General features: G+C 40.3%; 1 protein-coding gene across 1 annotated transcript in view; it reads right to left on the bottom strand.

The window, feature by feature from the left end:
- Nucleotides 1–835: 835 nt before the first annotated feature.
- Nucleotides 836–25,334, bottom strand: part of PPME1 (protein phosphatase methylesterase 1) — a 78,400-nt gene continuing 53,901 nt past the window's right edge. Inside the window, exons 7-14 of the mRNA XM_032426920.1 lie at nucleotides 24,633–24,723; nucleotides 20,739–20,804; nucleotides 17,718–17,841; nucleotides 9,444–9,573; nucleotides 7,987–8,031; nucleotides 4,061–4,125; nucleotides 3,368–3,435; nucleotides 836–2,060 (exon numbers count right to left, since the gene is read on the bottom strand). Coding sequence (XP_032282811.1) covers nucleotides 2,042–2,060; nucleotides 3,368–3,435; nucleotides 4,061–4,125; nucleotides 7,987–8,031; nucleotides 9,444–9,573; nucleotides 17,718–17,841; nucleotides 20,739–20,804; nucleotides 24,633–24,723 — 608 coding nt within the window. The 3' untranslated portion in view covers nucleotides 836–2,041. The remainder of the gene's footprint in view (nucleotides 2,061–3,367; nucleotides 3,436–4,060; nucleotides 4,126–7,986; nucleotides 8,032–9,443; nucleotides 9,574–17,717; nucleotides 17,842–20,738; nucleotides 20,805–24,632; nucleotides 24,724–25,334) is intronic.

Here is a 25,334-nt window from a genome sequence, read left to right as displayed (position 1 = left end):
GAGGAAACTGCAGCACAAAGAGAGAAAGTACACGGCTATCCCATACAGCTTGTAAGATGTGGGCCTTGGGTTCTAATTTAGGCAGCCTGGCTCCACAGCCTAATAGGAAGAAGACTCCAACAGTGTGTAGAGCATGACCAAGGGAGGGGCTAGGGTAGGAAACCAGCAGGGGTCCTGAGTGATCTAGCTGAAAGATGAGGCCTAAGCTATGGCAGGTGCTGTGGGATGGGAAACAGGGGACATAAAAAAGAGCATGGGGAGGGGTTTGGTGGTAAGCTGGATACAGGTGTGAGAGAGGGAGCCATGTAGAGAGTTCAACCTGTCTGGTTTGGACAACAGAGAGATAGTGGTACCTACCACTTACTGAGCAAGGAAACACGGGAGGAAGAACAAGTTTTAGGGGGAAGGTGAGTTCAGTTTTAGGAATGGTCAATATGAGTGGCTTTTGGTCATCTGGGGGAGATAGGAGGCAGATGGACCTAAGCATCTAGAGCTCAGGACATGATCTGGGTTATGGGCAAGGTCTGGTGTTGGCAGATGTGAAGCCATGAGTGTTAGAACTCACATAAACCGTGCATAGACTGTCCCTGTTCTGGGCCAAAGTTGACAGAGCACATAACTGGAAGAATGCGCCTGGAATCCAGGTCTCCCTGGCTGCAGTGGAGGCTGGCTCGGCCCATTCCATTGGGCATTCTGGATGTGAGGAGCAGGCAGAGCATAAGATGCTGATGGGCTCAGGAAAGGGGTTTCTGGAGACCTATGGTGACTAAATCCAACAAACTGTCCCGTTCCCATATCGGCAGAAATAAGGACAACTCCCTGGAGAGAGACAAGATCGATAAAGGTTGGGAGATATTTATTCTCTTTAAACAAGGTCATAAGTAACAAAGAAACAAAGTAGGTCCCAGACTCTGGACCGTGCAGCAGGACAGGGATAGGAAGTTGTTGGGTGGAAAGGTGGAGGGGGCTACGCATCACCTAAGACAGTCACAGAAAAGATGGGCTGCAGGAGACCGGCCCTTCCCGCCCTTGGAGACAGCGTGCCTGGGCAGCAGGGGGAGGCCGCAGTGCTGGGAGGGGGCAGCTGGAAGAGGGCCTAGAGCGAGGGTGCTGGGCTGTGCTGTTTCTATGAAGAGTGACATGGAAACCACAAATGGTGAAGATAAGCTGTGGGTCTAGAAGAGGCAAGCGGGCACTCTGCACACCTCCAGGGACCAATTATGAAAATGGTTAAATTTGATTCTTAAAAACAACTCCACAGGCTTTAGCCTATGGCTTTGTGCATGGGCTGTCTTAAACCTGGGTTGCTCTGTGGCAGGTGAGGGCTCGAGAGGCCCCTGGAGCAGCCTGGCCTCAGCCCAGGGCAGGTGCCCAGACATGTGGGAGAGGGACAGTGGGCTCTCCCCAGATGGGAGGCCATGTGCTTGGACTGACTGGACCTGATTTTCAGGCTGGTTTCTTGTGACGCTATCCACCACCGCCTCCCTATTTCTAAGGATGGGATCCTGGCCTCTCTGGGTCTTCCAAGCCTGGAAGAGTAAGACTGGGATAAAAAGGTACCTGACTAGTATTTTATTTGAAAGGGGACAATAAGGACCACCCTGTGCATGGTCCATCCCATGAGGTAGGGCAGGACCACGCCAAGAACAATCTCAAGGAATGGAGGTCCCTGAGCCTGGAGAGACATTTGGACCCAGGTGCACTGCCTAATACCAGGAATAGGGGCCCAGGGTGGCAGTTCCGACGGAGGCTTCACCCTAGGCAAGGCAGGGAGAACAGGCAGGGGCTACCCCTGAACAGGGAAGGGGTGGGAGCTGGGGAGCCTTGGACTAAGGAGGCCGAGGCTGGTCGAAGGCCTTGGAAAACAATGCTTTTGGCAGGAATACACAAAAGGGTTTGTACATCTGGGGAAGCCCGTCTATAGGGAGCCGGTGTCACACGGTCGGGCGGGATGGTGAGGAGACAGCGGCATCACAGTGGCCTCTGGTGCGATGTAGTTACAACAGAGCTCAATGTTGGGGGAGGGAAGGACAGCAGGTTACTAACAGCCAGGAAACACACTGTGAAGAGTGGGAAGAGAAGGGAAAACAAATGTGACCATTACTAGCTTTCCCCTGCTCACCCCTTCTCTTCCAGGAAGCCCGGGACCCTCATGACCACCAAGGCCCTTGCAGATCTGTCCAACCTTCCCACAGCCCCATCTAGGTCTAGACATGGGCTCTGCTCTCTGTGAACTGGTGATGTGACCAAATGGTCCAGGGGCTCCAAACACTACTATCAAGAAAAACTAAGTCTTTGCTTTTGATTCCTGGGATCCATCAACGATTAGTTGCTTGAGGGGTGGTTCAGCATGAGGGAGTCACTCGTGTGGCTCACCGTACCAGGCTCCTGTCATCACCGCCAATGCCTATCACCCTCCCCTCCCAGGTCCTGGCATTCAGAGTTCTCTAATGCAGAAACGATTTCTTTTCTTCAACATTTCTTCTTCAAATTCCTGAGGGTAGGGAACCAGTTCCCCTGGACCTTCACCAAAATCAGACAGGAGACTTTCCAACTGGCAGGTATGACTCAGCAGGCTCGTGGGCTCTCTGAGGATCAGGGCATACTGCAGCACAGCCTAGGAGCTCCCTAAGTTGGGGCCAGGACTGTGTGGTTTGGGTAATCATGCCTCTCTTCCTCCTCCTCCTCAACAAAGAGTCTAACTGTGTCTCCCTAATCAGAAGAGCTTCCTAGGATGAGGGGCATCCTTTTCCCTTCAAACCAGTGTTTCTCAACTGTGAGTGATTTTGTCTCCCTCGAGACATTTGGTAACATCTTTAGATGGAGACGCCTTTTGCTTGTCACAACTTGTGTGTGTATGTGGGAGTGCAGAGAGGCTAGGGATGCTGTCAAACATCCTACAATACACAGGACAGGCCCCCAAATGTCAACAGTTTTGAGGTCGAAAACCCTGCTCCGGATCTCCACACAGTTCCCATGGCCTGCCCAGCATTCCTCAGCAGCAGAGGAGGAGAAGGCATACAGAACTTCTCTAAGAGTCTGGAAAAAGACTGATTCCCATCCTAGCCTCCTCAGAGAAGGAGGCACCTCAAGAAGTGGGGGGATTTCTTTAAGAAGTGGGGTGGAGTGGGGACTAGGCACAATTTAATCTCAGCTCAGCAACAACGCACTGGACCAAAGTACACAGAAACAATCAACCATGGGTTTGTAGAAACACACATGCTGGGCTCTGTTGAGGAGGAAGAAGAAAGGCATGGTGATCCAAACCAGGCAGGGCCAAGGCAGAGATATTTACAACGCTGCAAATATCTTTTTGTTGGAGTCGGTCAGCACTGCTGGGTTCCTTAAACCTTTGTTACTTCCTTACCACTGGAATCCACCGATGGGCTCTGCAAACCTGTGCCGGATCAGGAAAGTGGCAACAGCTTCAGCTACCTGGGAAAGGGGAGAGATATTCCAGGCTAAATGATGTTAGCAATGGGGAGCAGCTTTGGAGGTCCTGTGGGCTTCTACTGGAAGGTTAGGCTCTGTAGTGGACTCATGGATCTTACAGATCTGGGAAGCTTGAAACCTAAAGGACCTGAGTCCTCACAGGGCTAGAAGACTCCTCCCCACCAACCTTGCCAAAGATAGCTCCAGAGAAGTCAAGAGGAATGATGTGAAGGCTTATTTATTCCCTGAGAGTTAAAAAGCACCTTATTCTATAGGAGAGCATATTAACTTCTAACTGTGACTGTAGTTTAGGGAGTAGTTTCTATCCCAATTTTCCCTTCTTCCACCTGGTTTTGGGGAAAAGAGAGAAGTAGAGCTTAAGATTTTAACCAGAGGGCCCTGGGGTGAAACTGCAGGGTGCCAGTAGCTCCTCAGGCCATACACAGAAAGCCAAGACCATAGCAGTTGCCAGGGAGAGGTTTGGGGAGATGGTGGAGTCATATCTGAATAGGCCCCACAGTGGCCACTGCAGGCAACTCAGCCTGACTCAGAGGCTTGTACTATTTTCTGTGAAAGCCAAGGTGACTCTCACAGCTATTCTTTTACAGTCACACAGCACCAGACTCACCTTGTCTGGGGCATCCTCATGGACTGCGTGACCACACTGGGGTAGGACCTGCATCTGGAACTTTCCTGGAGAGGAAACAAATCCAGGTGACCTCAGGGACTAAAATGGCCCTCTCCTTACCACCTCTGTGGTCTCACAGGCCACTCCAGGAGTCCAGGACCTTCCTATCTACTCCCCTCCCCAATAGTCTGGACCCAATTACCAAGGTTTGAGGAGGACGGTAATACTTGCAGCTATAACCTTGGGCAAATGATTTTCCCGTCATTTTTAACTTTGGTAACTATTTAGCATGCATTTACTTTGGGCCAGACATAGGAAGAAACAGTTCCTGTTTTCAGGGGATTTATAGTCTAGTAGGAGAACACAAAAGACAACATTTTAATGTAGCATGTAGTTCTTATGATAAAACTGAGCACATGGAACTATAAGAACATAGGAAAGGAGGCTTCACAATCAAGTAAGGATATAGGAAGGCTTCCCACACAGAAAAAAAAATAGCCTACACAAAGGAAAAGAGGATGAAATGGTATCTGTTCCTGGAAATAAAAAGTTTGGCATGGAACTCTTGAGAGTTAACAATGAGGCTAAAGAGGAAAGCAGGGAGCATACCATGAAGGGTTTTGTAAGCTATGTTAAGGATTTTGAAATTTATTATTACAATAATATGTTACCATTTGAGTGCTTAACTATATGCCAGACTGTACTAACCACTTTCTCACACTGCCTTGTAGAACACTGTAAGCTCACCATTAATGCGATAGCTATTAAGAGTGAAAAGAGATGACAGATAAAGCAAGATCCCTAAGCAAACTAAAGGATATGGGACCCACAGCTTCCCCTAAGTAGAGAGAGCAGACTCTCAGAGCCTAAGTGGCTCCATTTACAAAATAAGGCAGCATGCTCTGGAAGTCCTTCTGGTCATCACATTCCAGGATTCCTAACACAGTTACACAGTGCTTTAAAATTTCTTCAAAATACTCTTCTATCCATTTTTTAAGTTGATTCTCAAATCTACCCCATAAAATTGAACAGTATAAATACCGAAATTCTTTCCTGAGATGATGAAATTAATACTGTGGTTAGTGAAGTGATTTACCCAAGGCTGCTTATTTAATTAGTAGAGGAACTAAGACCATTCCATTCAGTAAGGCCCAGCTTATGCCCTTCCTCTTGCAGTAGTCTGCCCCTGGGTGCTCCAGCCTAGTCCAGCCTAGTCCTCCCTCTCTTGTATCTCTTTTTTTTTTTTTTTTTTTTTTTTTTAAAGATTTTATTTATTTATTTGAGAGAGAGAGAATGAGAGAGAGCACATGAGAGGGGGTACGGTCAGAGGGAGAAGCAGACTCCCTGCCGAGCAGGGAGCCCGATGTGGGACTCGATCCAGGGACTCCAGGATCATGACCTGAGCCGAAGGCAGTCGCTTAACCAACTGAGCCACCCAGGCGCCCTCTTGTATCTCTTAATGTACTACAGCTAACACATTTGGAGTCAAACAGAGAGCAGCTTGTGCCCTGCTTGTTTTGTAAGCTTATATTTTATATGCCACTGGTGCTTGCCTCCCCAGGAGCATGTCATTTCTGTAAGAACAGGGCCTAATATCAACGGGGCCCAACACAGGGCTAGACATTGAGTAAGTACTTAGTAAGTCTTGAATGGATAACTGAGTGAATAACCTGATAACAATTATAACTCCAACCACCCTGGGCTTGATGTCTAGGCATGAATTTTTTGTTCCTCTTTGGAAGAGCGGGTATAAAGAATCAGAGAGAACTCACACACACTAACAACACTGTGCCTGGTACACATAAAATGATTATGGGTAATCCTCACAATTATTCTATGAAGCGGGCATATTTCCAAACCCTTCTCTCTCATCTTACAGATAAAGAACCTTAGGTTCAGACAGCCTAAATTATTTACCCAGGTTGCATCATGAACGAGTGCTAGGTTTCTAGGAATCCGTAACTAATTCAGCAGGTTTAAACAGTGCTGGGAAGGCTGTGGTTTGCAATCTATGCCAATTTGGCCATTTCCCTTTGTCTTATGGGATATCCCTCACTCCAGCCATTTACTTTCTATACTCACGGGATGCTCTGAAAGAGAAGGTAGTCTTGGCATAATCCTTACTGGGGAAATGGCAGGGCATCTAATGAGGAATCATGAGTACTTCCCGGATATAATGAAGCCATCACTTGTCAGACTCTTACTTCACACATATTTTTGCATTTAGACACCATACAAATGTATTGAGATATAGCATTATTTCTATTTTATAGATGAAGAAACTCAGGATTAAAGAAGTTAGCAATTCACTCAGGCCAGAACACTAGTAACACTGACTCAAAGCCAGGACTGTTTGATTCCAAGGCTGGTGATCCACAATGGTTTCAAATGTTATTCCAGTCCAGATCAACTGCTTTCAGATAGTCTCAGGGGCCATATCTGATTCTTTTGTCTATCCAGCATTAAGCATAGGTCTTACACAGAAAGACTGCTTAGGAAAGGTTTGCTTGAATTGAATTTAAGGAAAGATGTCTAAACTCAGAATTACCAACATCAGTGCCATAAAACTCACACCGTCCCAGTCCATGATCTTCCTCCAGGCTTCAGGATACTATGTAGTTGGAAGAGGAGGAGGGTAGGAGTGCCTGAGTCCAGAGTGTAATAAATCATTCAGGAGCCTCTGAACAACTATTGTGAAGAAATATAAGCCCCCTTTTCTGTGGAGAGCCTGAGGACAGCTAAAAGAACAGTTTGAGACCATAAACATCCAAGTAGAGATGTCCAATAGGTTTTACATATGGGCCAGGTATGGAGCACAGGAGAGAGGTATGAGTTGGACATTTAGCTTTGGGAGTTATCAGGGTGTAAATAAAAGCCATGAGATTGCCCAGAGAGAATAAGTAGAAAAAAACGGAGGTCAAGAACAGAATCTGCTTAAGCCTGAAACCTTGGCCTTGGAGTTAGCACCTCTTCTTCCCATAACCTAAAAGATACCAGTGCCTATTGACTTCGCCTTTACCAAGCCTTTCATCCATACTAAACCAAGAGCCTCCACTTCCATCTGGCCAACACACCTGAACCTGAGCACAATATGTTACTTTTCTACTCATTATACCTCATGATCCCTGTGAAGCTGCCATCAACTTTTTCATTTTATAGACTGAGAAAACTAAAGCTAAGGCAGGTCAAGTAACTTGCCTGGGGTCATCAAATGAGAAGGAAAGTAGTAGTACTCCCAACCTCAGAGCCTTTGCTTTTGCCACCTCACCATGCTGTCTTCTAAACATAGTTTACATCTTTTTGCATCCCAATTATCGTGGACCTTTCCCTTTCCTAAGAATTCCAACAATCATGAAAATATTGATCAGTATTCAGAATATCTCCTTCACAATATTATATATTTATAGGGTATTTTATGGTTTATAATGTACTCTGCATAGACATTGCCTCATTTTAATCCTTAAAACTCTGAGATTTAGATGGGAGTTAAGTCCCATTTTTAGATGGAGGAAAAAAAACTGAAGCTCAGAAAAGGGAAATATTTGGGTCAGGTGTGGATGTTGATGTCAAGTTTGGGCTTAACTCTAAAGCTCATGCTCTTTCCATTGCATTTCACCATCTCAGAACATTAATTTCCACATGACTCTGCCCTCAGAGAAGAACCTAGGGACATAATTACTTTTCTTTTTTTTTTTAAAGATTTATTTACTTATTTGAGAGAGAGAGAGTGCATACGTGAGCATGAATGGGAAGAAGGACAGAGGGAGAGAGAGAGAAGCCCAGGCTGATTCCCCACTGAGTGTGAAGCCCGACATGGGGCTCAAACTCACGACCCCGAGATCATGAACTGAACCAAAATCACAAGTGGGACACTTAAGTGACTGAGCCACCCAGGCACCCCTGGACATAATTTCTTGATTACTTACCTTGCATTTGGCCAATAGTCAGATCCTTATCCAATCTATCAACACCTAGAACAAAATAGGAGAATCCAGAAGTAGCTTATTAGAAAAGGTTGTGTGAAACAGGTTTTGCTGTTCAAGTATGAAGTAAAAATTGTTACAAACTTGTAAACATGATGACATTCTCAATTCACGTTAATGCCAATCCTAACTCCTTGAGGGTATATACTTACCACATGAAGCTTTCCAGAATGAGGGTCCCCTACAATCTTTTGGATCATTTATACTGATTTCTGAAAACAGGGTTTTACTTTTTAAAATTTCCATTATACTCAGAATATCTTTACACCACTCTAGGAGAACTTATGCTTAAACAGGGATTGAAGGCAGGCCAGAATTAGGTTTATCTCAGATAGATGCGTGTGCTTAGTTTGAATTAGGGATTTGGTGAGGGGAGAAGAGCACAAATGAGTGAGGATGGTACTTTATTTTGGAAGTTACTACCCATGTGGTGAGTAGTTTTTTTTTGTTGTTGTTTGTTTGTTTTAAAGATTTTATTTATTTATTTGAGAGAGTGAGTGAGTGACCAGGAGGGAGGGGGAAGGGCAGAGGGAGAGGGAGAAGCAGACTCCCTATGGGGCTTAATCCCAGGACTCTGGGATCATGACCTGAGCCGAAAGCAGATGCTTAACCGACTGAGCCACCCAGGTGCCCCCATGTGGTGAGTAGTTTTAACAAGGACATACTCAGATGATGATATACCTACACTGTTATGGACTGAATTGTCCCCCCCCCCCCCCCCCCAGTTCATATGTTGAAGGCCTAATCCACAGTGTGACCACATTTGGAGATATGGAAATAATTAAGTTAAAAAAAAGAAGAAGATAGTAGGAAGGGAAAAATGAAGGGGGGGGAATTGGAGGGGGAGACAAACCATGAGAAACTATGGACTCTGAGAAACAAACTGAGGGTTCTAGAGGGGAGGGGATTGGGGGGATGGGTTAGCCTCGTGATGGGTATTAAAGAGGGCAGGTATTGAATGGAGCACTGGGTGTTATATGCCAACAATGAATCATGGAACACTACATCAAAAACTAATGATGTAATGTATGGTGATTAACATAAAATAAAAATAAAAAAAATTTTAAAAAAGAATATAATTTACAAGAAGTTATGTAAGACATAAAACATGAAAAAAAAAGATTAAATGGGGTCATATGGGTAGGGCCCTCATATGACAGGATTAGTGTCCTTTTAAGAATAAACACCAAAGAGTTTGCTTTCGCTCTCTCTTCTGCCATGAAAGGACACAGTGTCTGCAAGCCAGTAAGAAAGCTCCCACCAGAACTTCACTGCGCTAATACCCTGATCTCAGACTTCCAGCCTCCAGTACTGTGAGAAAATGAATTTGTTGTTTAAGCACCCAATCTATGATATTTTGTTATGGCAGCCTGAGCTAATACACACACATACACACTTACCAGCCAAGAGCAGCAATTTAGGAATAGGACAACTAAGAAAGAGATTGGATAAGCCTCGGAACCAGCCATCCCAGTATTTTTCTGTTTTTGCCAGTTCAATTCTCCAAGTGTACGGATGGTCCTTCTTGGTCTGGAGGAAAAAGAGAAAGTTCTGAGTCTCTGAGGGCAACCCCTGGAGAACAGGACAAAAACTAGGTCCCTGGGAAAAGGAAAGGGAAGGAAACTAGCACTTACTAAGGGGCTACTAGGTCCCAGATATTTTCATATACACTTAATTACTAAAACAGCTTTGTGATATAGGTTATTGTTGTAATTTTCATGTTTAGATAACTAGAAGTTTACTTTTTACTTCTATTAATTTCAGTGAACTTAGAAGACTTTCTTAAGATCACAAAGCTAGTAAGTGGCAGAGCCAAGACTGAGCTTCTCTTATATCCATTTGACAAAAAGAACATATCCATCAGAAGGATAATTACAAAAGGCACAGTACAGTATGAAAAAAATACTTATGATATAATATTAAGAGAAAGAAACAGAGTGTAACATGTCATCTAAGTGAGGATTACTACTGGAAAAATGTGGTACATATAGGGAAAGAACTGGAAGGGAAAACTGAAAATATGTTGATTTGTTGGTAGAGCATTTTTCTTATATTTTGATTTATGATAATGGTATCATGTTCATGCAATAGTAATCTGAAAAAGGAAATCTGACACAAATATTACAAAATGTATCTGTTAAATCCTGATACACACTATACAGGCACAGAGTACGTACTCATCAAATACAAGATGAACAAATAAATGATTCTCTATACTTTTCTGCATCATTGAAAATTTGAAATATTATAACTGAAATAAATAATTGGGGATACTGCAGTAACCACAATATGAAAATCTAGAAGTGAACATGAGACAGCAACATATTGTGTTAGCGATCACTGGATGGTTAAGATGTCCATACTACCCAAAGTGATCTGCAGATTCAAAACAATCCCTATCAAAATCCAAATGACATTCTTGCAAAAATAGAAAAATTCATCAAAAGTTCATACGGAATCTCAAGGGACCTCAAACAGCCAAAACAATTTTTTAAAAGAATAAAATTGGAAGATGCATGCTCTCTAATTTCAAAATATATTACAAAGCTACAGTAATCAAAACAGTATGGTACTGGTATATACACTAGAGAACCCAGAAATAAACTCTCACAAAAATGGCCAAATGATCTTCAACAAGGGTCCAAGTTGACTCAATGGAGAAAGAACAGTCTTTTTAACAAACGGTATTGGGAAAATTGGATATCCACATGCAAAAAAGTTGGACAATACACAAGTTTAACACCTAAATATAAGACCTAAAACTATAAAACTTCTAAGAAAACATAGGGGAACGCTTCATATAGCTTTTCATGATGTTGAATTTGACAAGGATTTCTCAGTTATGACACCAAAAGCAAAGGCAACAAAAGCAAAAATAGACAAATGGACTACATCAAACTTAAAAACTTCTGCGCATCAAAGAACACAATCAACAAAGTGAAAAGGCATTGTATGGAATGGGAGAAAATATTTGCAAATCATATATATAATAAGGGGTCAATATTCAGAATATATAAAGAATTCCTATAATTCAGTAACAAAAAATCAAATAACCTGATTATAAAATGGGCAAAGGGCATGAACAGACATTTCTCCAAAGAAGAGAATGGCCAATAAGTACACAAAAAGATACTCAACTTCACTAACCATTAGGGAAATGCAAATCAAAACCACAATGAGATATCACTTTGTACCCATTAGGATGGCTATTTTCAAAAAAGACAAAATAACAAGCACTGGCAAATATGTGGAGAAACTGGAACACTCGGGGCACTGTTGGTGGGATTATACAACATTACAATCACTATGAAGACAGCATGGTAGTTACTCAAAAATTAAAAGTAAAACTACCATATGGTCCAGCAATCTTAATTCTGGGTATACAGCCAGAAGAAGTGAGAGCAGGGTCTTGAAGAGATATTTGCAGACCCATGTTCATAGCAGCATTATTGACAACAGTCAAGAGGTATAAACAATCCAAATATCTATCGATGGATGAATGGATAAACAAAATGTGTTATATACATATTATTTAGCCTTAAAGAAGGAAATCCTGACATATGCTACAACATAGAGGAAACTTGAAGACATTGTGTTAACTAAAATAAGCCAGTCACAAAAAGACAAACACTGATTCTACTTCTATGAGGTATAAAAAAGATCACTGGATGGGTAGTCAGGAAACTTGGGTCTTCCAGTTCTCATTAAACAATGCATGTAGAACACTTATGAGCCACTTCTAATAGATTCCACAGTCGGAGACAGTAAGATCTTCCTAAATATACATTGTGCTTCATATGCAAATGACAAATTTAAAGTAAGGGAACTTCCAAGGATAGTAATATTATAAAAAGAAATTTTAAGGGGTGCCTGGGTGGCTCAGATGGTTAAGCATCTGCCTTCAGCTCAGGTCATGATCCTAGGGTCCTGGGATCGAGCCCCATGTCGGGCTCCCTGCTCAGTGGGGAGTCTGCTCCCTCTCCCTCTGCCTCTCCCTCTGGTTGTGCTCTGTCTCTCTCTCTTTCAAATAAATAAATAAAATCTTTAAAAAAAAAAAGAAATTTTAAAAAAGGAGTTCAAGTCCTAAAAATGTAAAAACAAAGAAAAAATCTGGATATAATTAGAGTTGCTCCTGTATTTAGGGTTATAATAATATATCCTCTCTCTGGAGAGCTGGATCATAAAGTTAATTTAGTTTAGATTCCTTCCTCTGGCAAACGGTAATAAATCAGATCAATGTAAGAAACAAAACAGATGAACATGGGGTTAAAAAAAGAGAGGCAAACCAGAAAACAGACTCTTTAAACTATAGAGAACAAACTGAGGGTTGCTGGAGGGCAGGTAGGTGGAGGGATGGGTTAAATGAGTGACAGATATTAAGGAGGGCACCTGTGATGAGCATGGGGTATTGTATATAAGTGATGAGTCACCAAATTCTACCCCTGAAACTAGTATTACACTGTATGTTAACTGGAATTTAAATAAAAACTTGAAAAAAGAAAACTAAAGAAAGAAAAAAAAAACAGATCGATGTAATGAGATCTAACTGCTGGATAGAAGCAGAAAGCTGGCTACCAATCATCCTGGGATGTTCACGTGGGCAGGATGTGGTTCTCCACACAAGGGCATCAACCACAGGCTTTGCATTATTTCCCAACACATCACTTGAAAAGCATTTAAAGAGATAGGTTTTGTGTCAGTCAGACTTGGATTTAATGCAAATCCCACCTCCATCATCAGCTAATCAACTGTGGGTCCCTTGGGAAAGTTAACCTAACTTCTTCAAGCCTGTTTTCTTAGGTATAAAGTGGGCAACACAAAATCTCAAAAGATTATTGTAAGGATAAACTAAAGATACTCATGTATGTAAAACAATAGGAACATGGTCTGGCACATAACAAGTAATTAAAAAAACAAAATCTTAAGAATATGGGATATTTTGGGGCACCTGGGTGGCTCAGTCCTTAAGCATCTGCCTTTGGCTCAGGTCATGATCCCAGGGTCCTGGGATCGAGCCCCACATCGGGCTCCCTGCTCCTCGGGAAGCCTGCTTTTCCCTCTCCCACTCCCCCTGCTTGTGTTCCTTCTCTTGCTGTGTCTCTCTCTGTCAAATAAATAAATAAAATCTTAAAAAAAAAAAAAAAGAATATGGGATTTCAATAATCTTGAAAAAGAAGAGCAAAGCTGGAAGACTTACACTTCCTGATTTCAAAACATGCTATGAAGCTACGATAATGAAGACAGTGGCACTTGCGTAAGGATAGACATATATATCAATGGAACAGAATTGAGAGTCCAGAGATAAACTCTGGCAGTTATGGTCATTTGATTTCCAAAAAGGAATGCAAGACAATTACATGGGAAAGTGGGGTCTTACCAACAAATGGTCCTGGGACAGCTGGACATCTACATGCAAAAGAATGAAGTTACACCTCTTACCCTCATACTATACACAAAAATTAACTCAAAATGGATCACAGACCTAAATATAAGAGCTAAAACTAGAAAACTCTTAGAAGAAAACATACGTATAAATCTTTGTGACCTTGGACTAGGCAAAACCTTCTTAGATGTGACATAACAAAACAGTAACTAGATAAAATGAATTTCATCATCGAAGAACACCATCAAGAACATGAAATGACAACCTGTATAACAGGAGAAAATATTTGCAAATCAGGGACTTGTATCTAGAATATGTAAAGAACTCTTACAATTCAATAACAAAAAGACAAAATACCCTATTGAAAAATGGGCAAAGGATCTGAATATACATTTCTCCAGAGAAGAAATGGCCAAGAATCCCATGAGAAGATGTTCAACATCAATAGTCATCAGGAAAATGTAAATCAAAACCACAATGAGATACCACTTCATACCCATTAGGATGGCTATAATCAAAAAGAGGGACAATATTACAAGTGCTGACAAGGATATAGAAAAACTGGAACACTCAGACACTGGTGGTAGGAATATAAAATAGTCTGGCTATTTTTCAAATGATTAAACACAGAATTAGCATCTAGCAATTCCACTGGTAGGTGTATACCCAAGAAAAATAAAAACCTATGTCCACACAAAAACTTGTACACAAATGTTCGTACCAGCATTGTTCATAACAAAAAGTGAAAACAAATCCAAATGCCCACTAACTGATGAATGGATAAAAAAAAAATGTGGTCTACCCATACAAAGGAATATTATTCAGCCATAAATAGGAATGAAGTACTGATTCATGCTACAATACAGATGAACCTTGAAAACATTATGCTGAGGTAAAAGAAGCCAGTCACAAGACTATGTATATTCATTTATATTTAATGTCCAGATTAGGCAAATCTACAGAGACGGAAAGTAGATTAGTGGATGCCTAGGGCTGATGTTGGGGAGACATGGGAAGAGAATGCAAACAGGTATGACATTTTTTTAAAAAGTGATGAAAATGTTCTAAAATTAGATTGCTGCAATGATTGCACAACTCTGTGAATCTACTAACAACCACTGAATTGTATACTTTGGATGAGTTACCTTTCAATAAAGCAGTTTTTTTTTTTTTTTTTTTTTTAAAGATTTTATTTATTTATTTGAGAGAGAGCATGAGAAGGGGGAGGGTCAGAGGGAGAAGCAGACTCCCCGCCGAGCAGGGAGTCCGATGCAGGACTCGATCCCGGGACTCCAGGACCATGACCTGAGCCGAAGGCAGTGGCTTAACCAACTGAGCCACCCAGGCGCCCCTCAATAAAGCAGTTTTAAAAAAGAGATTTATGCATAAAGGAATACCTCCTGGACAACTGAAGTTTATTACTTTAAGGACCAAAGGTTAAAGCTTCCCTTTTCTTTTCCGTATTTTAACCATATTGTACTAGACATCACCCCCCACTGCCAATGTATATCTTGTCTTCTTTTACACAGCAAAATGGATGCAACAGAACTCTTATGTTATGTCTCAGGATCACTTCAAACACCACTTTTTATATTAGTTATAACAGAGATATCCCCTAAGGGCTAATAGGCTCTAAATGGCCCCTGGCTACCATGCTTTAGAAGTTGTGACTGTTTTTGTTGTTGTAGTTAAGTTTAATTTACATTATTAATATTTTCTCCATCATTTTATTTTTTTTTCTTTATTGAGATAAAGAACATGTAACATTGTGTTGGTTTAAGGTGTACAATGTGTTGACTTGATACATTTATACACTGCAATATGCAACACCATAGCGACAGCTAACACCTCTATCATGTCACATAATTACCATTTTTTTTTTTGTATTAGGAACAATTAAGACCTAGTCTCTTAGCAACTTTGAAGTTTATAACATAGTATCATTGCCTATAATTATTATGCTGTGCATTAGATGTCCAGCATCTGTTTATCTACTAGTTGCAAGAACACTAGTTGTGTTGTTTGGGGTTTATGTCCTTCCTCAAGGGTAGACTGTTTTGCTGTACTCATTGCCTGATGTGTTTCAGTCTGCCCTCCTAACAAAACCGCTGGAGTATACTAAACTCCATGTAACTGGGCTTATAAAAAAAAATTACAAAGGAAAAATGAGCTGGAATTAAAAACCAGAAGATCTGGGTATGTTTTAGCACCAACATTTATTGGTGTCTGTAGGCAAGAATCTGTGCCTGAGTTGTAAAACAATGATAATACCTACAATGCAGAGCTAAAATGAGAACTAGGGATGATAAATGTGATGTACTTAGTATAGCTCCCAGCACATAAAAGGCAAAAAGTCATTGACAGTTTGTATCAGAGTCTCAGATCTACTAAATATTACTTGATTACTTTGAGAAAGTCCTTCATCTCTGAGTCTCAAGTTTCTACACTGTTAACATGGGAGAAAAGATCTCTTCTCATCTCACAGAGTGTAGGGAAGGCAAATTTTCATATATTTTTGTAAATTCCAAAGAGGTACAAAGAATTATTTATTGATCTTAAGGATGACAAAAGATCCTCATTAAATTAAAAATTCTGTTTAAAAAAAGATACAGTTGATGACTGTGCAGGTCCACTTATACGTGGATTTGGAAACAGTACAGTACTACAAATGTATTTTCTCATCCTCATGATTTTCTTTCTTTTTTTTTTTTTTTTTAAAGATTTTATTTATTTATTTGACAGAGAGATGCAGCGAGAGATCATGATTTTTTTTTTTTAAAGATTTTATTTATTTATTCGACAGAGAGATGCAGCGAGAGAGGGAACATGACAGGGAGAAGCAGGCTTCCTGATGAGCAGGGAGCCTGATGCAGGGCTCGATCCCAGGACCCTGGGATCATGACCTAAGCCAAAGGCAGATGCTTAATGACTGAGCCACCCAGGGGCCCCTCTTCCTCGTGATTTTCTTAAGAACATTTCCTTTTGTCTAGCTACTTTATTATAAGAATACAGTATTTAATACATATAAATATACAAATTAAGTATTAATCAACTATTTATATTATTGGTAAGGCTTCTGGTCAACAGTAGGCTATAAGTGATTAAGTTTTTAGGGAGCCAGAAGTTATAGTTGTTTTTTTTTTTTTCTTGAGAGAGAGAGTGCATATGTGCGGAGTGGGGGTGTGCGCAGCGGGGCAGAAGGAGAGGAAGAGAGACAATTTTAAGCAGTCTCCATGCCCAGCGCGGGGCCCCACGCAGGGTTCGATTTCACGACCCTAAGATCGTGACCTGAGCTGAAATAAAGAGTCAGACGCTTAACCAACTGAGCTACCCAGGCACCCCAAAAGTTATAGTTGGATTTTTGACAGTGTTGGGGGGCAGTGTCCCTAACCCCCGTATTGTTCAAGGGTCAATTGTCCTCTCCTCCTTGCTAATAGTAGCATCTCCAAACATAAGGGAATATGTGGTGTACACCAAGTCCATTATCTGCCATTAGTAAGATGTTTATAATCCATCCCAGAAAGTCTGCTGCTCATGCTCACTAACCATTTCCAAGAAAAAACACACACCCTTTCCCATTACTATCCTCAAATCAAGTGTTCAACAAGTACTCACGGAACACTTGCTACACACACACACACACCCAAGCTAAATGCTGAGGGAAATTCATATAGAACATTAGTTCCTGTGCTCAAAATACACAGGTTATTTTTGTTGGGAGACAATTCTTGTGCAATTAGAGAACGCTGAATCTGCATTCTAGGGATGACTACAGGAGACCATCGTATCTTTGAATGTGGTTTATGAAAATCAATTCTATGACTTAGCCACAACTTCAAAAAAGAAAGTGCTAAGTTATGTCATACAGACTCTCAGTGCTATACTGGAGAGGGACTGATATAAAATGAGGTCAGAAAACTTCCCCGGAGATACACCTTGAAAGATGAGTAAGATCTGATGGGCTTATTAGCATAGGAAATCAGATTTTCTCATGAGATAAACCATAGGAACAGAAGTACTGAGGTGAGAAAGAATCTGATGAGAGAGCAGTCTGTTTGAGGGTAGGGTATACACTATAAGTTTTACGTTCCAATTTGTCAAAGCTATCAACAAGTGCCTTATATCTTATAGTTAACCTAAGTATCTATTACGATAACATCTTCACCCCCTAAAATATCTAATGGTGAACAAAAAGAACATGTCACCTCCCCCTCACCACCCCCCTCACCACCCCCACACACTCTGAACCATTCACTGCCCCATCCTTCCAAGAATGCCAGCTTTCACTCACCTCCATGTCATCTTCCTTTTTCCTCTTGTTTACGGACTCACTTCCTTCTTCGTCTTCTTCTTCTTCCTCTATGATTCCTTCCACTATAGATTTTGAGCCTTCTGGACTTGTAATTCCTTCACACCTAGGTGGTTTGTTTTTTTTTAAAGGGCTATCATACATCTTTCTTTTATACACAAATTATCTCAGAGATACTGAAACTCATAGTCTTTTACAATCAAATGTCAGTTAAAACTTAATGCTTCTGGGAGAAGGAGGATGTGAACAATGTGCATTTTAAAATGTGCAGAAATAGACAAGGGCTGTGGAAGGTCATGGCCATGGAAGGTATGACTATATTCCAAGGGCTGCTTTCCAGTTCTTGCACCAATACTGACCCACAGAAGAGAGTAATCATTTCATGTGGCATGGTGACAAGAATTTTATTGACATTATCTTGTATAATCCTCATAACAATCCTATGAAGTAGTCCTGAAAAATAAAAAAATTGTCCAAGATCACCTGGCTCATAAGTAGATGAGGCTGGAAGGCAAATCCAGGCCCAATTAACTTGAAAGCATGGTACTTTTCTACTGTACCCTGCTTACAGTAGAGCAAGGCTTAAACAGCATGGTAAAAGGCCCCCACTTTCAATTAGCTGATAGAAACTGACAATTACAATAACCATAGCCAGCTGGACCTTGGGGATTAGAACATCTGATCCAACCAATTACTGTTGTTGTTCTTCCTCTAAAAAACAATATTACATAATTAGGTAGAAAAATTATTACTATATGAACAGCTGATATCATAATTCCTTTTAGAAAGAACTTGTTGAAAAAATACACTGACAATATTAAAGGTAAAAGTCCCAAGAGCCTACGTAGCAGCTAGTACTAAGGTCTGTTCTGCATGACAAAGAAGTATTGTTATTTTGCCCTTGAAAGGGAGCGAGAAGGGAGAAGAGGAGAGAGAACAAGTTAAGATAAACTGAAGGGTCAGTGAAACTTCAGTGATGGATTTTTAACAGTGATAACTCGTTTTCCTTTTCTCCTCTACCAATCTCAGTAAAGTATATGTTCACAAAATGTTGTGTCAAGTGGGGGTGTTCTATGGGACTTGAGGTATCAAGTTTCACATCTAGGGTCAAGGTAGTAAAACAAAGAAACAACATGTGCCTTGGATTTCCACAGCTATGGATTAGGAGGTTCGAGAGAATTTCACCTACATCAAGAAGGGCAGGAAGGTTCTATCTGGTCTCTATGTGACAATTAAAACACACACTATATACACAAGTTTACATATTAAGAGAAGACACCACTTAAATTTACATATTAGGTAAAATTTAAAAATCGCTGAACTACCTGAATACAAGCCATATAACTTCCTCACAAAATGCTTTACCACTGCTTAAACAAATCTGATCTCAAAATATTTAGGCATTGCAAAGTGCGCAGTCTCACAGCTTAAAGACTGCATTGTGTCTGCTAGATATTACTACTCAAATTGTACGTTCAGGCATAAAAAGTCCATGATACAGTCCTTGAAGTCAAATACACAGGAGACTGAATCTGAGCACCGTCATTCACTAGCTGTGTGATCCTGGGAAAGCTACTTTACCTTTCTGAACTTCCATTTTCTCACCTATAAAACAAATCTTATCTTAAAGAGGTATTGTAAAGACTAAATGAGATGATGCAAATGAATTAATGAATCTAGGTAATGATCATCGATGGCTACCAACACTCAAAAAAAGAGACAACCAGAAATTACATGCTTCCTAATGGCAGTACCTATTCTTATAAACAAATAAAGAGCCAAAATAACAACAAACAAACCTGAACTTGATCAAATCTCTGGATCTAACTAACAACAATTTACAGAAAATACAGTGAAGAGAAGAACATGTTAAATTTCACCTTCAGGAATCAAATCAGAAAATCCAGATTGTGGGAAATTCTACAGGGCAAACAACCAGGTTTCTTCAACAAATAAATTGCAAGGAAAAAAAATAAGACAAGTGGAACCTATAAATTAAAAGATACTTAAGAGTTATATCTTCCAATTGCTACGTATCTACCTTATTGTAATTCTGATTTGATCTATAAAAAAATTATCAGTGAGACAATTAGAAATGTGAATACTGAATGGACATTTGATGATACTGAGGAATTATTAAATTTTTTAGGTGTGATAACGGTATTGTGATTGTGTTTTAAGTGTCCTTACCATTTAGGGTATCCTGAAATCTTGGAATTTATTTAAAAATATTCTGTAATTAGGGGAAAATAAGGGGCACAGATGAAACAAGACTGGCCATGAGTCAGTAACTGTTGAAAACAGGCAATGTGTATACTGGGGTTCATTGTATCATTCTACTTTTATATGTTTAAAAATTTCCATAAGATTTTTAAAATGAGAACATGGATATAAAATACCTGGCACAGTGCCTGGCAAATAGCAGGCATTCAGTAATGCCATTATCATTTTTATCAACTCTTGTGCTCCCTATCTGTTCCGCTGAGCAACATTTTCTCAATTTATCTAAAGTTTATTTTGTGACTACATAGCCATACTCAGGACTCATGTAACCCTATCCAAGAAGATCAGTTGGGCTATATAATTTTAGCTTAGCCTTAGAATCTGGTTTTCACTAAAGCTTTTATACTGTTATTTCCTCACAATCAGGTCTGGTTAAGAAGGAGACCATCACCAGAATAAAATCATAGCTTCCAGCACTAGAGTGGACCCTTAAAATAATTTTTAATGTCCATTCTCTGGGATTCTTCACTTTTTAAGACGCAGAGTTGTATTAAAAAGGTAATCCTGTATTATACAGGCTTTGGGAGTTCTTCAAAAAAAAAAAAAAAGAAAAAGAAAAGAAAAGCTATGAGGCTAGCCTAACTGAGCTCATTTGTAAAAATTATCTAAAATAATAAAGGCATTCAGGATAGCAGGACAGGTGTATAACAAAAAGCAATCTGTAATTCCCTCACCATGTTTCAGTCTCTAACCAGCCCAACAGGGAAAAATAAGACCTACTGTTTGACTTGGCCAACCATTGAGACACGGGCTGACTCCAAATTTCGAATCTGACCACTCTTCACACTAAAAAAGTGAGAAGGGAGAGAGGAGGTTATTCAGCATCCATCTTATCATGTCATAGGGTCAAATGGATAATTTTGCAGATTCTGTGGAACCTCTACAAAGTTGTGTTTACCAATACAGCTTACTATGGAGATTACCACTACTTCCTACTTCCTACCTGGTTATTATGGCTATAAGCCAAGTAGTAAAAATTAAGTAAAGACATTCAAGCCATTTCAGTTCTGCAAACGTTTACCAGGAGGATACTATGTGCCAGGCCTGTGCTCAAGAAGCACCTAATTCAGCGGGGAGAAAGAAACACATAGTTTTAACATAATAAAGGCAAGGTTCAAAGGAATCACTTATTCTGAGTGAACAGGTTAAAGAAATCTCCCCAAATGTCCCGTCTAAACCGAGGAGAAAAGAAGCTAAGCAGAAGATAAAAGAGGGTGGTCAGGGCATTACAGGCAGGGGGCACATTGTGAACAAAGGCACTGTGATGTGGAAAAGTCAAAGGATGAGGATTTTAGAGGACAGAGTGCAAGGAGATGCAGGGGAGAGCAAAAGGGGAGTGTGAATGGGAGAAAGGGACAGGCGGGCAGGGACGAGCTCCTACAGGGCCTTGCATGCCACGATATAGAGTTCAGGAGCTTAGATGCTATTTTAATAGATTAGTTCCCTCAGAGTTATCTACCTATGTATGCTTAAAGGGCCAAGCAAAATGGCCGCATGTCCCAGGGGGAATTGGAAACAATATCTGAAGCAGGCCACCCGAACACTTTCCTTCCCTTCCCTTTTTTTTTAACATTGCATCCATTTATTTGAGAGAGAGAAAGTGACAGAGCATGAGAGTGGGGAGGGTGAGAGGGAGAAGCAGACTCCCCGCTAAGTAGGAAGCCTGATATGGGGCTTGATCCTGTGACTCCAGGATCAAGATCTGAGGTGAAGGCAGATGCTTAACTGACTGAGCCACCTAGGCGCCCCCAGAACACATTTCTTTAAATCTAACTTTTTTAGCTTAAAAAATCATGTAAAATTTTAAAGGGCAACCCCCTTAGATAATGACCTTGTTTCTTATTTTAATGATAAATAGACACAATCAGAATGATTATTTCATTTTTCTACTACCAACTGAATCTACAGAATCTACAAATACACCAGTATTTATAATCATATACCCTGCCTTGATGACTGTTTAATATATGAAACACCTCTGTTCCTATTCAAGGCCAACCTTGGGCACAGTTCCTATCCCCTCTTGCTTATGAGGACCTTGCTTCTTATAGTTATCATGTGGGTCATCATTTTTTTTCTCTAGTGGATATTATAAAACAGCCTTTGAAAACATTCTCAACCCCACATTCACTACTAGATACTACCCCACTTCTCTGCTCTCCTATACAACAAAACTTCTCAAAAAAGCTATCATAAAAAAAAAAGTTATCTTAAAGGAATTTTTTTCTTAAATATTATCTACGCAATAATGATTCTCCAATTTATCTCTAGCTCAACTTCTTCTAACAAGTATATACAAGTATTTACTTAACATTTCCACTTAGATGTATAGTAAGCATTTTAGCTTATCCAAACAAAAATCCTGATTTCCTGACCTTTTACTTGCTCCCAAATCTACTTCTCTTTGTCTCTACCATTCACCCAATTGCTTGGGCTAAAAACCTAGAAGTCATCCTTGAATGCTGTGCCTCCTCCTGCCTCCAACCCCCATTTCTCTGCTGATATCCAATCCGTAAGGCAGTCCTGTCAGTTCTGCCCTCAAAATACATTCCAAATATGACATATTACTTCCTCTGTTGCCATCCTAGTCTATGCTTACCATCATTATTCTCCTATAATACTACAATTGTCTCTTAACCAATTTCCCACTTCCATTAACACACCCACTCCCTACTCCTTCCCCTAGTGTTTTCCTCAGAGCAGCCAGAGTGGTGAAACCAAAATGCAAATCCTTATCTGTCCAACTTCAAAGCCTAGGCTTCTAACGACAATAACCTACTGCCTCTCATTAGGATGACCAAGAAAGCAGAAGTGGGAATTCACTTCGCTTTAAACCCTTACTGAATTAAACAGGTTGGCCTTGTATGTCAACATCTTTTTTTTTTTTTTTTTCATCTGGAATAGCCACAATAGCCATGAGTCATGAACTTTATTCAGATACCCAGCAGAGTACAAAACAAAATTATGAAATACTTCATTGGATTCTTTCTGATTCTCAGGCTCAGGAAGTGGGTTCTAAAAATCAGTGGCTCTCATAAACCCAAAACATTTTAACATACAACCAACAGAACCCTCATCCTATCCCACATCTGCCACTAGAATCAAGACTCTATCTCTTTTAGGAGAAGGTCCACCACGACTGCCATGCTAGATTAAGTACCTATCTTCTGTGATTCCTGTGCCTCCTTCATTGTGTTTACATATTTACTTATTTGTATTCCCAGTTATTTGACAGATAGGAACTAAGCCCGATTTATCCCCAGTTCTTAAATCAGGTACTGACACATCTTAGGTACAAAAAAAAAAAGTTTACTGAATAAATTAAAAAAGTTATTTGGAATCGTCTTCTCACTGGTTGTTACTGGGGGAGAAGGCAGGGTGCCTGAGGTACTTGCTGAACTGGCAGCAGCTACATTCTGCAATGCTGTGGTTGCCAAAGAGGGAGAGATCTTTGGTGCTTCTGAGAGAACAGGAATCCTGAATCTCAGTAATGTGAACAAGGGGAGACAGAAGCAACCTCACCAAACACAAACATCATTTTGGCAAGCCATATTTGGCATGAGGCCCTCTGTCTTGGAAAAACTACCTAGGCTCTATTTACCAGGTCCTTCATTTCCTCTTGATGTCTCTGATTCAAAGAACAGATATGTTCTGCCTGCTAAGGCAGTCAGCAGTATGCTGAATGCTATATGAAAGTACAAAAGAAATAGAGGATAGCTTCTGCCCTTATCATATAGGAAAAGCATTAAGACATATGTGAAAACTGACAATATAAGCATATCTTTTAGGGGAGCATTAGAAGACTTAAGAGGTAAAGAGTACAATATAATATAGACAGAGGCCTCTAGCAATTTGATCAAATGAGTGATCTGAGTGGTTCGGAGGAGTTAGAGAAAGGGTCTGGAAAAGGAACTAGAGATGATTTTAAACAACAGGTAGGAAGACAGGATACTAAGGATATTTTATCCTAAGACTGATTTCCTTGTGGGAGAGACAGTGTTTTACTCATTTCTGAAATGTCACCCTTTAGCACAAAATGTTTAATGAATATTTAATCAAATAATTGATTGACTTAATGAATAAATTAATGAAAAAACAGCCTTTACTTAAGTGGAAGCCATAGCCAATTCTGTCTGTGATTTTTATGAAAACCAATTACCCAAAGGGTTTTTATTTACCCAAAACCCAAATAAAAACTGAGAAAGGAACCTATGCGCATCCTTTCTGTTTCTCCACCATTTTCTCTGGAACACAGAAAGTGAATCTAGAACCATGAAGCATCAGAAGTGGAAAAGGCCTTAGAGCCTCATTTAGTCCAGACTCTTACCTCAGAGATGGAAATAGCTAGACAGCAGATGATCCATAATTATTAAATTCTAGGAGGTATTACAGTGTATTAGAAAAAGGATGGATTTTAGAGAACTGGGCCAAGTATGAAACATTTAAAATATTAAAAAAAAAATTCTGCTCTTTACATAACTGTTTCCGCACATATCATAATAAAGCTAAGGCTTGGAAACTGAACCATTCCTTTGAACTTGGTGCCTGAAGTGATGAAAAAGGACAGCTACAATCTAACACTTAAAATACAGACAATATAGATTTGTGAGTTACCTCCATTCAATGGCATTCTCTAGAGACTTGAAGGTTTTAGGACGACCACGTAAGAAATTCTGCATGCTATTAAGTGCATCCATGGCTGTACCTAGATGTTAAACAAATATTTTAACTACAGCACTTTACACTTACTGGGTTAACTGTACATTTGCCCTCAATGATAGCAGAATTCAGTGATGCTTTGGGGAAAAAAGACGCAGCTTAAGAAAATTCAGACGACTGATGGGATAGCCAGCTTCCAAGATGGCCTCCAGTGATTTCTGCCTCTTGGTATTCACTCCCTTGTGTAGTCTTCCCACACTGAATAGGGGCTGACTTGTATAAGCAATAGTGTGACTTCTGAGGCTGGGTCATAAAAGACATGCAGCTTCTTTTAAATGTTAAATAAAATTATGGGACACACATACAATTAAAAAATTATGCAGCCACAAAAGATATTTACAAAGAGTTTTTGATGACATGGAAAATGATTATATAACATGGAGTGTGGGTGAAATGGGGGAAGGTGTCAAAAGGTACAAACTTCCAGTTATAAAATAAGTAAGTCTTGAGGATGTAATGTACAGCACAGTGACTATAGTTAAAAATACTGTATTGTATATTTGTTGGTTTTTTAAAAGATTTTATTTATTTACTTATTTATTTATTTGAGAGAGACAGCGTGCACACATGCAAGCAGGGGGAGGAGAAGAGGGAGAG

Source organism: Phoca vitulina, unplaced genomic scaffold, assembly GCF_004348235.1.
Source record: "Phoca vitulina isolate PV1807 unplaced genomic scaffold, GSC_HSeal_1.0 scaffold36, whole genome shotgun sequence".
Classification (NCBI taxonomy): Eukaryota; Metazoa; Chordata; class Mammalia; order Carnivora; family Phocidae; genus Phoca; species Phoca vitulina.
The sequence above is the reverse complement of the archived record's forward strand: the minus strand, read 5'-3'. Positions and strand labels throughout refer to the sequence as shown.